This window comes from Neltuma alba, unplaced genomic scaffold (assembly GCF_004799145.2).
Source record: "Neltuma alba isolate B1F8T4 unplaced genomic scaffold, ASM479914v2 tig00012119_pilon, whole genome shotgun sequence".
Classification (NCBI taxonomy): Eukaryota; Viridiplantae; Streptophyta; class Magnoliopsida; order Fabales; family Fabaceae; genus Neltuma; species Neltuma alba.
Window position 1 is genome coordinate 40,485 of NW_021636671.1, and position 10,838 is coordinate 51,322.

At 37.1% G+C, this 10,838-nt stretch overlaps 1 protein-coding gene and 1 long non-coding RNA gene across 3 annotated transcripts; both read left to right on the forward strand.

Moving 5' to 3' along the window:
- Positions 1 to 1,041: 1,041 nt before the first annotated feature.
- On the forward strand, positions 1,042 to 3,544 carry LOC114723047 (uncharacterized). Its single transcript, XR_003738206.1, has 3 exons — positions 1,042 to 1,123; positions 1,200 to 1,228; positions 3,462 to 3,544. It is a non-coding gene; the product is annotated as an uncharacterized LOC114723047 (long non-coding RNA).
- Positions 3,545 to 5,730: 2,186 nt separating this feature from the next.
- On the forward strand, positions 5,731 to 8,011 carry LOC114723048 (uncharacterized). 2 transcript variants are annotated; one of them, XM_028909184.1, is made up of 4 exons: positions 5,731 to 5,878; positions 6,857 to 6,968; positions 7,498 to 7,672; positions 7,829 to 8,011. In XM_028909184.1, the coding sequence occupies exons 2-4, from the start codon at positions 6,961 to 6,963 to the stop codon at positions 7,898 to 7,900; spliced, it is 255 nt and encodes an 84-aa protein (XP_028765017.1). In that variant the 5' UTR covers positions 5,731 to 5,878; positions 6,857 to 6,960; the 3' UTR covers positions 7,901 to 8,011. The 2 variants fall into 2 exon arrangements, with proteins under 2 accessions (XP_028765017.1, XP_028765018.1); XM_028909185.1 differs by lacking the exon at positions 6,857 to 6,968.
- Positions 8,012 to 10,838: the final 2,827 nt, after the last annotated feature.

Below are 10,838 nucleotides of genomic sequence, written 5' to 3' on the forward strand. Positions count from 1 at the left end.
ATGGTGAGTATTATTCTAAATTAAATAATCTTCACGTTATTGTCAAATATCTTTAAGTATGAATAACTATATCAATGTTTGTTGCACAGGAGAGTTTGTCCCAGGAAGTTTCGCAGGGGGCATATTCTGCAGATGACCAGGATATATTGAGGAGGGCATTGGGGACTCCTGACCATCCTGGTCTTCTTAGGGGCGTCGGTTATGGAGTCACCAAGAGAGATTACTTTAGGTACCGACAAAAGCCCTCTTCATCGTGCACGCCTTCCTCTGCTGAGTTCATGGAGCTGAAGGAAGAAACACGCTGATTAAAGGAGCAAGTTAAAGCGCAAGCGCTCCTAATCGAGCAGTTGATCAAGAATCAAGCACCACAGCTAGCTCCAAATCTCAACCCAAGTGGCAAAGACAGCTGCACATTCCCCTTGCTACCTGAGGTATAATACTTGTGTTTATATAATTACATTCAATAATTTATATATCTAGCTAACTTGTCTCTCATGTTAAACAAATCAGGGTGAAGCGGACGTTCAGTGTATGGCGGATAGCCCTAAACATCACACTGTTGCAACGGGCCGCATGTTCAATTTACCGGGGGAGAGTATAATTCATAATGTTCCTCTCCCTGCTGATCATGTGAGGGTGCAGTTGAACATTGCTATTGATGCGAATTATGCCCTCCGATACCCACCCCAATGCAGAGACAGTGGCTCAAGCAGTGGGTAGCTTTGTCGCTTGGCCTGGCCGTCTTCTTACATTAGGACATCCTTCAAAGGTATATATGTATAGGTCTACAAATTCAGCTGATTTAAAATAAACTCTATTTTAATTACTAACAGTCTGTTTGTCAGTCTAAGGGGAAGAAGAGCCTATTGGGTGATCACTCATTATCATCACCACAGAAGCAGCCCTCTGAGCCCGTTCAAGTGGTATCATCAAGATTCCGAATATGTCTTGAGGAATATGCAATTGGGGCCAGATTAGAACATGGAGAGGATTTCATGATTCCCCTAGAGTTTAAGCCAGAGGTATACGGTTGACCCTCGTCAGATTATGTCACAAATGAAGTATTGAAAGAGATTCTGACGCATGGAATGGCCAGCACAAATGCCTGTAACTTTTATATCAGGTATTTGTTAAAACCTTAACTAAATACTTAAGTACTTGAACATTTATTCTATTGATATCTTCGTTTGTTGATTTAGATATCTTTTCAAGAACTTCATAGCCCCTGGTGGTGTAAAAACCCTCTACCTCAAGACATTTTAACCCATCATAAAACCTCTACTATGGTAGAAAAGGAGAGCTATTAAAACGAGCTACCATGGTAGAAGGAAAATTTCATATTTTTAGAAATTGACTTTCAAGCTCGGGTCAACCCGTAAGACGTTGCATGCAACTAAAATAATCCATTCATATCCACTGGGCCTCCGAGCCTCCGGCCCGGGTAACACATACATCAAGATCAGCCCATCTAAATAGTTTTCAACCATATAATCCAGAGTTCATCAAACACTAGCAATGGCCTCCGGCCAACCAAAATAAGGAGATACATTCTCTCCAGTTTACAACAAGGCCGGGTAATCAAATATATCAAAAAGCAGTCCTAAATGTGGCAATATATACTAGTCATACATATACAAATGCTAGAGGCCTAAAGCTAACCGAGCTCAAGCCTCTGCGTCTCCATGGCCACGGAACCTTCACCTGAAAACATTGTAAACCACGGGGTGAGACTAAGTCCCAGTAACCAACCTTTCCAATACTAGGTACTACTAAATAGGTGCTCGTGAGGTGTCAAGTGGGGCAGTTCACAAGTAATATAATAACAAGATAGCCACAATAAATCATGCGAGTGAAATGATGCAAATCCCATTAACCAAATCCCTCACTTTGGGGGATTTTCAGGAGCCGAAGCCGGCCTATCCCTCACTATGGGGGACGTAAGGAGCCATAAAAGGCCTATCCCTCACTCTGGGGGACGTAGGGAGCCAAAAGGCCTATCCCTCACTATGGGGGACGTACTAAGCCAATCATCATGCATTAATGGAGGCCTTACCACGTGGTAGTAACAGACAAAATTCTCACCAATTCCCAATTAATACATCATGCTCAAATCGTAATCACAAAGTAATAATCATTTCACAATTAACCTCATTCAGTGGCATATCTTTCACAATTCCAAAATTCATTCATCATTAGTCGAAACCCCACAAGACGGTTTTCCTCTTTATACACAACATACAGTTTGAACATAATTACTACTTAGAGCACAAAACATAAATCTACTCACAAAACCACAGAAGCAAGTACTAAGGATTGGAAAGTGGTTACCTCTCGCCTGAGCAAGGAATAACAAACCGACAATGTGGCCCCGTGCACCACCACGACTCACAACCGGTCTACATAAGCACACAAACACACAACCATCATATATTAGCTTTCAAACTAATAATGTGGCCAAAACAACACTTGGGGACACAAAATTCCTATCTCCCATCAAAACTCTACTCAACTCAAAGGTATAACTATCAAGGCAACACTCCAAAGTCATACTAACCCATTAAAACCTTAATTCCTTTCCAAACATCAATTAGAGTTCAAACCTCAAGGACCCACTATAGGAATTCAACCTCCAACATCCCATTTGAGCAATTAAGGTTCCAACAACAAATCTAAACCGATTAAACATCCAATTTAACCCTCCTTAACATAACCCAATTCACAAAACTCAAAATCAATCTCTACATTATCATCCTCAATCCCAAATCATCTATCTCCATAAACCCTAACTCCAAAAATTCAAGATTCTTTAAATCCAAGGAAACTACACCGATTAAATACTTAAACTAACCCCAAGCAATCAATTAAACTCAAAACAATCGGTCAAAAACCTCAATTCCATCACAACTTAGAAAATCCTAGGGTTCCACCAAAAATCCTCAGAAATTCCAAGAAATTCCAATAAAGAAAGAAGATTAGAGGTTAAAATCACTTACTTGAGGTAATGGATCCTTAGAAATGCCCCCTCCAAGCCAAAATACCGAAACCCTAGCAGAGCCTCTCTCTCTACCTCAGATTTTCTTATTTTTCGCATGCTGAACTGCTCCCGCGAATATATAGATTCGCGACCTTTCGCCGCGGCGAACTAATCCCGAGAGGGATTACTCGCCTGAAAACCTGACTTCGCCGCGGCGAAAGCTTCCTGAAAGGGAAGCCTCACTCACCTGAACAACTTCGCCGCGGTGTCCCCTAGACTTCGCCGCGGCCAAACCTTCCCGAGAAGACACTCCCCTCTGAAACTCCCGCGCCGCGGCGAACATACCCTGAGAGGGGTACGTTCACCTATTCCTCTAACAAACCTCAAATCCAACCCAAACACCAAGATCAAGATTAAATCACTAATCTATCCTCAAAATCAACCCAAAAGAGGCTATTAAAACCCGATAAAACTCAGGATGTTACAGGTGGCCTTGATGACAAGTTCAAGATTATCAGCCCCCACACTTTTGCTGGCCACGGACCTAATATGAAGAAAGACTTATCCAGAGACTTGTTGGATATCTACATTTCTAGGGCAACACCGGGGGCTCAGACTTTGTTTTTAGCGCCTTATTGTCAAGGGTAAACTTTCCTAAATTCTTTTATTTTCAAAATAATTTGTAATAGTTCTAATTGTCTTTCTTATACTTAGGGGACACTGGATGCTAATTGTGGTCAATCCCACAAAGCCGAGGATTTGGTATCTTGATTCTCTTCATGGGGATCCAACCAATCGACCATTTATGGTTTCATTATTCAACAAGTAATATTTATCTCTATTATTTAAATTTAATTTAATTTCTTGCTTCAATCAAATTTTTGACAATCATTAATATTCAATTTTATTGTCTTCTCAGGGCTTTGTGGCTATACCGCACAAATCAGGCCTTACCCTGCCCCCGGTAAAAAACGGCCAATTTGACGATACCTTCCCGTGGAAGAAAGTGAAGGTATTCACTACCATTATTTACTATTCTACTAAATATGGTTTATTTATATGATTGACTAATATTATTTCCTTTTCCATTCTTTACAGTGCCCACGTCAGCCCAACAAGAGCTCCCATTGTGGATATTGCGTGATGAAATTTATGAAGGAGATAATTCTGCACAATGCTGACACAATTCCCACGCAGGTAATATGCATTTGTTAAGGTTCAATTTATATATTTAAGAATTATTGTACTTACTGTAGCTTTACATTTCTATCTAACTTAAGTCATAATTTGTGGTTGCATACAGTACTTTGCCGACACATATTGCACAGTGTATTCATCTACTCAGATGGAAGAAATCGTTGAGGAGTTGGCGATGGCCTTATTCCGTCAGTGGGCACAACATAGATAGGAAAGTGTACATTAAGACATTGTATGTACGTATAGCTAGCTTTGGTTTCAATATAATTTTGGTTTTGGTTCATTTTTGGCTGTTGGTTAGTTTTAGGCATTGTACAACTTTGGCAATTGGCTAATTTTGGAATTGGTTCACCTTTTGTACTTGCCAGAATTTTAATATATCACAGTTGGTTTTCATTGGTTCATGTATATATATGATAATGTAAATTATTTTCGATTCATTAAGATATATGTATATGGCTGAATTGGTTTGAATGCTGGCCTGCATGATTCTGTTGAATGAGCCTTTGTTATCGGTTTCAAAATTGCAGGGGGTTGCTGGCAAAGGAGAACGAATTTAAAAAAAAAAAACCAATAATACTTGACGGTTATTAGTTGGAACCGTCAAGTATTACAGAATACTTGACGTTTTTTGGAACCGTCAAGTATAATCTCAAAATAATTGGCGGTTTTTCTCTAGTAACCGTCAAGTATGATTTAAATATTTGACGGTTAATAACCGTCAAATATTTGCTGTTGAAATATATGACGCTAGTATAGTTGACAGTTTTTAACCGTCAAATATGATCCAAAATAACCGTCGAGTATTTTTCATTTTGTAGTAGTGACTATTATTGTGTTGGTAGATGGGGTACGGTTTAGATAGATTGAAGTAGAAAGTGACTCTTCCAAGCTAATAGAGTCAATACATCAAAATAAAGACTTGTACGTCTGCCAAGGACTATTCAGGCGAATTCAAGAGCTGCTGCAAAGAAATTAGATTGTTGAGATAAAGATATTTACAAGGAAGGGAATAGATGTACTGACATGTTAGCCAAAATCAGCTTTCCACAGGAAAATAGATGGACTATGTGGCAATGTCCTTCGGGAGAAGTTGTTGGCCTTGTAAGATATGAATGGATTTGAGCTACCAAGAAGCTTTATTTCATTTTAAATTTTATTTTTAGTACTATCTTCGACTTTTAATATAAGAATTAGTATAATAATTTAGAAAGATTAAAAAATTACTAAATTATTTTAAAATATTTATATTTATTGTTTTTCTCTAAACTAATTTGCCTTACTTATAAATATAATAATACATATAAATATTTTAAATAGATCATGTAACATATGCTATAATTAAGTAATTTAAAATTTTTTTAATTTTTTTAAATTAGTCAACTTAGTTTTATATTAAATTTCGGATGGGCGGAGTATCTCTGTATCACCCAAAAAAAATTAAAAGAAAAATTTTATTAATGGCAAATTTGTAATTATCCGGCATTAGGTTTCAGCCAGGGGCCCGCCCGTTCGCATCACACAGAACTCTCGCTGTAGCCTCTCTCGCTCCTCCCGCCTCCCTCCTCCCTCCTCCCTCCTCCCTCACACAGTCACTCTCTTTCTCTCTCTCTCTCTCTGCTCGCGGGTTCTCGTCGTCCCCGTTTCCCACTTCACTCGGTTGCTCGGCGCTCTCACTAATTCTGAGCTTCGTCTTCATTGTCTTTGGTGAGATACTGTTTCCCTCTCAACCTTCATCTTCCTCGCTGGTCTCCTCTTTTACTCTCAGGATTCTATCTTTCTTCGTCACCCTTTTTATTCTTCATCTAGTTTAGTTCGGTGGGGAAGTTGCTGTCTTTATTATGTGTGTGAGCTTATTTCTCCTTCATCTGTGTTTCCCTCTAAGCTTCTTGTGTTCCTTTCATGGCTATTCGAAGTATTTGTATTGAAATTTGTCATTATCAACTATTTTCTTTTATACGAAAACCAGCATCTTCTTTGGGTGAAGCAGCTGTAACTTTCTCATCTAATCTGCATTCTCTTCTATGCTTGGGAAAATTTCTGCGTTATATTTAAGAGATTTAGAATGGAAGCCTTAAACTACTTGGAACGGGATCTCAATTAAACTATCTTGCTTCATAGTCTCGCAATTTCTCTGATCCTTGTGCACTCATTGGCCTCTTTCTTGACAGCATTGTCTTTTGTTACTGCTTGCTCTTCCTATGGTTTTGATGCTGGTTTTTAATTGGTTATAACTATAGTGAGAAAGCGTTATATCGGCTAATGCATAATCAGAATGGTACATGATGCTAACCTTGATTGTGCAATTGCATGCATGGACAGAAATGCTAAGATAAGCATATTTACTATATATACTAAAGCAGAGGACGGAAAAATATGGTGGGGTAGCAGCATCTTGAGCATATATATCCCAGTTATCCCTGCCAATACCTGCTTTATTTTCATGTTGCATTAATCCAAACAAGTTTTATGCCTATCGGTGAAGCTGCTGCAGGGTTATGATTGAGGTGCCCCTTTATATTTTATAATACCCCAGGAGTCCCCATTTTTGTTACTTAGTTTATTAATATGATTGCCTTTTATCTTTTCTATAACCTTTTTATGAGAAATTTCTAACTTCCTTAGTTCAAATGATTCATTTAAAGAAGAAGAAAAAATCAATCAAGTTTTGTACTTTTCTCCTAGGTGGATTTAGAAGCTGTCTTGTTGAGTGAACGATGACCCATAGTGTTTGATGGTATCCTATCCTCCTCCTCCCCGTGCCTGCGTACACCCAGATAAGAAACTGAATGCAGAGGTGTGGTTATGGATTAAAGTCTTAAAATCACACTTTAATTTATATAAAGTTTTTATTTATTGTAACTGATACGAATACCCCAGTCCCCAGATGGGTCTCGTTTTATTGTATCATATTGAACGCATCAGAACCGCATTTTAAAATTTTGCTCGCGGATGTTATATTTTAATTGATGACGTGGACTCTAGACATAGAAGGGAAAAGAAAGAAAGGCGGCCATGGCTCTCTCTCTCTCTCTCTCTCTCTCACACACACACACACACACACAAATCAAAAGGGGGAAGTTCATTCAAATCAACTATTAATCAGTTACATCAATGGGCATAATCTAGTCAATGGATGATTGTTCCCCATGTGGAATTAATATTCCGTATTGATCACATGAGAAGTGAGGATTAGATTTATTTAAATGAGTTGATGTTACCATTTGTGATTTTTTTTCCTTAAAATTTTCACGCTTACACATTTCTTGCTTTGTAAATCTTAATTATTGTCATTTTCATGGTGGATTGCTGTGTTTGAACTTTAGGATAATGGGGCGGAAAGCTGGTGGACTTTATATTAACCCTAAGAGATATGGTTCACTTCATAAACCTTGCATGAAGGAAATGATGACTTTTCTCAGCTGCATGGCTGTTAACCAAGGCAACAGTGATGTGTGTACTAAGCAGAAGGATTTATTAAAGACCTGTTTGGATTCACAGGTAATATAATATTTTGTTATCATGAAAGCATGTTCATTCATTCTCTTTCTCACCCCTTCTTTTTTGTATCTTTAATTTTTCCCACACGCGCACACACATATCATAGTATAGGAGAACAAAGGAGTGGGAAAAATTATTCGCTCTTCTTTGTTTCAGAGTAAAAAGAACAGAAACGCCTGGGGAAGTATCAATTATCAACTGCAGAGGCTTAACAGGGGAAGGAAGTAGTCTGATATTTTCTAATTTAAAACAGTTGTATGATTGTTGTTTAAAATTTAAAAACAAAAAAAACCTTGTATGATTCTAATTCAGGAATTGCCGAGCATTGCCATGTTGGTGCTAGTATGGTCAAGCTAGAAGGGAAACTTGTACTATCTCAAAAAGGTTTAACCCTTTACCGCTCAAGGAACAATTGGAGGAATAATATACATTATTGTAATTTGTATTAAAAAAGAATCAATTTGAAATTGACAAATTGAATTATGAAATCACAAAAACATAAGCTTTTTGAATTGGATCAATACTCCCAGTAGGGTGCTTTTGGTTTTGTTAATGCTTGAAACAATTTTGTTTTTTCCATATTACTATATCTCCAAAGTCAATAATTTTATATAAGGAATGTCTTGGAATTTTTTTTAATGCGAATTCAGATGAAAATTGCTAATCTCTATTTTTAAGAGGCCTTTCTGATTTCTTGCATTGAAGAGGATGTTTTTATGACTTGAACAAGATTCAAGGAGTATCTATGTAATGTACTTTGTAAGAAGTGGTTGATAATAATGTTCTCTAATGCGCAATTCTTTATGCACACTAAAAACGTAAAAAAAATTTCAGTGCCAGAGCCCTTGTGGCCTAGTGGTACTTAGATTATCCTTTGTGATGTAGGTTGTGGATTCGAACCCCCAGCAAGCGATTCGCTTGCTCACTTGAAAATGAAAAATTCTTATGCCCACTCTTATGTACAAATTTCATTTATCACATGGAAATCTTAGCATGAAAGTCTTGTCTAGTTTTTATACTCATGTAGCTCCAACTTCAAAATTCGTTCCTTCTCCATTTAGGAGCCATGGGTCAGTGTTTCACTGAGTCACTTGCAAGCTTATTGGATCCATCCCCTTCCCTTTACACTAGAGCCTCTATGCCTATATGATATATACTTTTAAGCTGTAAAGAGCAATGTAAGGAAGATTTTATGTTTTGGTTAGTTTTCTAAGTATTTGGTTTGAGCATTTTCAGAACAATTACGGCACGTGGAGGTTTTTTTTTTTTTTCTTTTTGGAATAATCAATATTATATTAATTGCTTGAAGGAAAAAGATGCATTTTACTTTTTCACGTTCGAAGTTGGAGTTAGGTCCGAGTCTAAGAAGATAAGTTGTATTTTTAGTTTTTTACAATTCAAAACCGTGGAAAAGAAATTATTGGACTTCAATACTATTTTGATCTTAAATGTAAGATCCACTATAAAATAGATCTTACATTTAAGACTGAAGGAAGAGTATATTGTTAAGTCAGAGGAGCGATAACCAGAAAGCATGCATACACCATTATTAATATAAAACATTTAATTAATTCACAAAAGTTAAAAAAAGTTTAATCCAAGGAAGAAGTTTTGAGATGAAGCTAATATCTGGTCTCATGTCCTTCTCATGAGTAGAATGGATTGCTAGATTTAGAGTATGCTCGTCAATCAACAATGTTGCCTTAGTTGAAACGTCTCAGGTTCACATTGATTAGTTGTTTCATGAAGTTTTGATGGTCAAATTTACTCCAAATCTGAACAAACATATGTCAGATTCACAAACTCATCCACAACTAACATTCACCTTGATTACGCAAAATTTCACTCCTGGACATTTCGCACGTCTTCCTGGAGAGGATTTTAAAATTGGGTTCAATATGTGCTTCTGTGGCAGGTTGGCTACGCATGGTTAAAAACATAGTGAGTACCTTTTGGAGCTTTTGCCCAGAAAGTTTTCACTTAGGAGTGCTGGATATCAAAAAAAAATTTTGAGAGCAAGTTTGTTGTGAAAGTTTAAAATTATAGTAATATTGCCTCCTGCAGTTAAAAGACTAACAGTGATTGTTAAAATTGTGACGTTGACAGTTAACATTTTATTTGTATGGGGTAATGTTACGATTTTAAACTTTCAGAGCAAATTTACTCCCAAAAAAACTAGATACCCAGAGGTAAATTTGCACCTTAATCCAACTTTTTAAATCTGCTGTAATCTTAAGTTTAACAGGAAATTGATATTCCTCAATCACAATTTCACATTTGAGAAAATTTCTGGGTGAGATGGGTCACGAACAAGAAATTCATGGAGAATACCATTCACCTCTATGGCACTACTAGGTCCAAGAAATTTTCTGATTCCCAAATATTTCATCTTCTTTATGACCTTGCTCACATCTTCCCATCTGTCAGCAGAAGCATAAATGTTGGCTAGAACTGTACGCAGATTATTCTTTTACCCATTTCAATATTGCCATAAAATGTGTGGGCACTAAGCAGAGCTCCATAAAGTGAAATTACCATCTCATTGTTTTGATCTTGTAACTTCCAAATTAACTCCTCTGTTTCATGGAACAGTCCAGCTCGACCAAGAAGATCAATGAAACACTCGTAGTGTTTCTCTTTTGGCTCTATTTGATACGCTCTTTTCAGGGAATAAAAGATCTTTCAAGTTCTTTGCTTGTCTCACCATTCATAGCTAGAAGTCCATGTGGTTGTATCCCTTTCCCTTGATGCATAGAAAATCTAAAAAGATTTCCCAATGAAAACCTCATTTTGCATACATTTCAGGAAGAGCAGTACTAACTACAACGTCTCCACTCCCATTTTGTTTCCATCTATGTAATCATGAACCCTTTTGCCTTGCTTAATAAATTTATCCGCTTACCAACAGGGGTTGGATTTAGCAGAATGAATTAGTTCCTCACAACGTGACAAACCAATATTTGAATCCTCGTTGGGAGAGGTATTCACATTTAGTGTCTGACAGTATCTCGAATAGAATTACCTCTAATAAGAAGATACCTATGTTTTAGCAAAAAAGAAAAATAAATTTATCTGCTTTGATTCTTCTCATTTGCATCTCTTGAAATAAATTTATCTACTTTGATGCTTCTCATTTATAAGTCAAATTTTGTCTTGTAAATTTTTG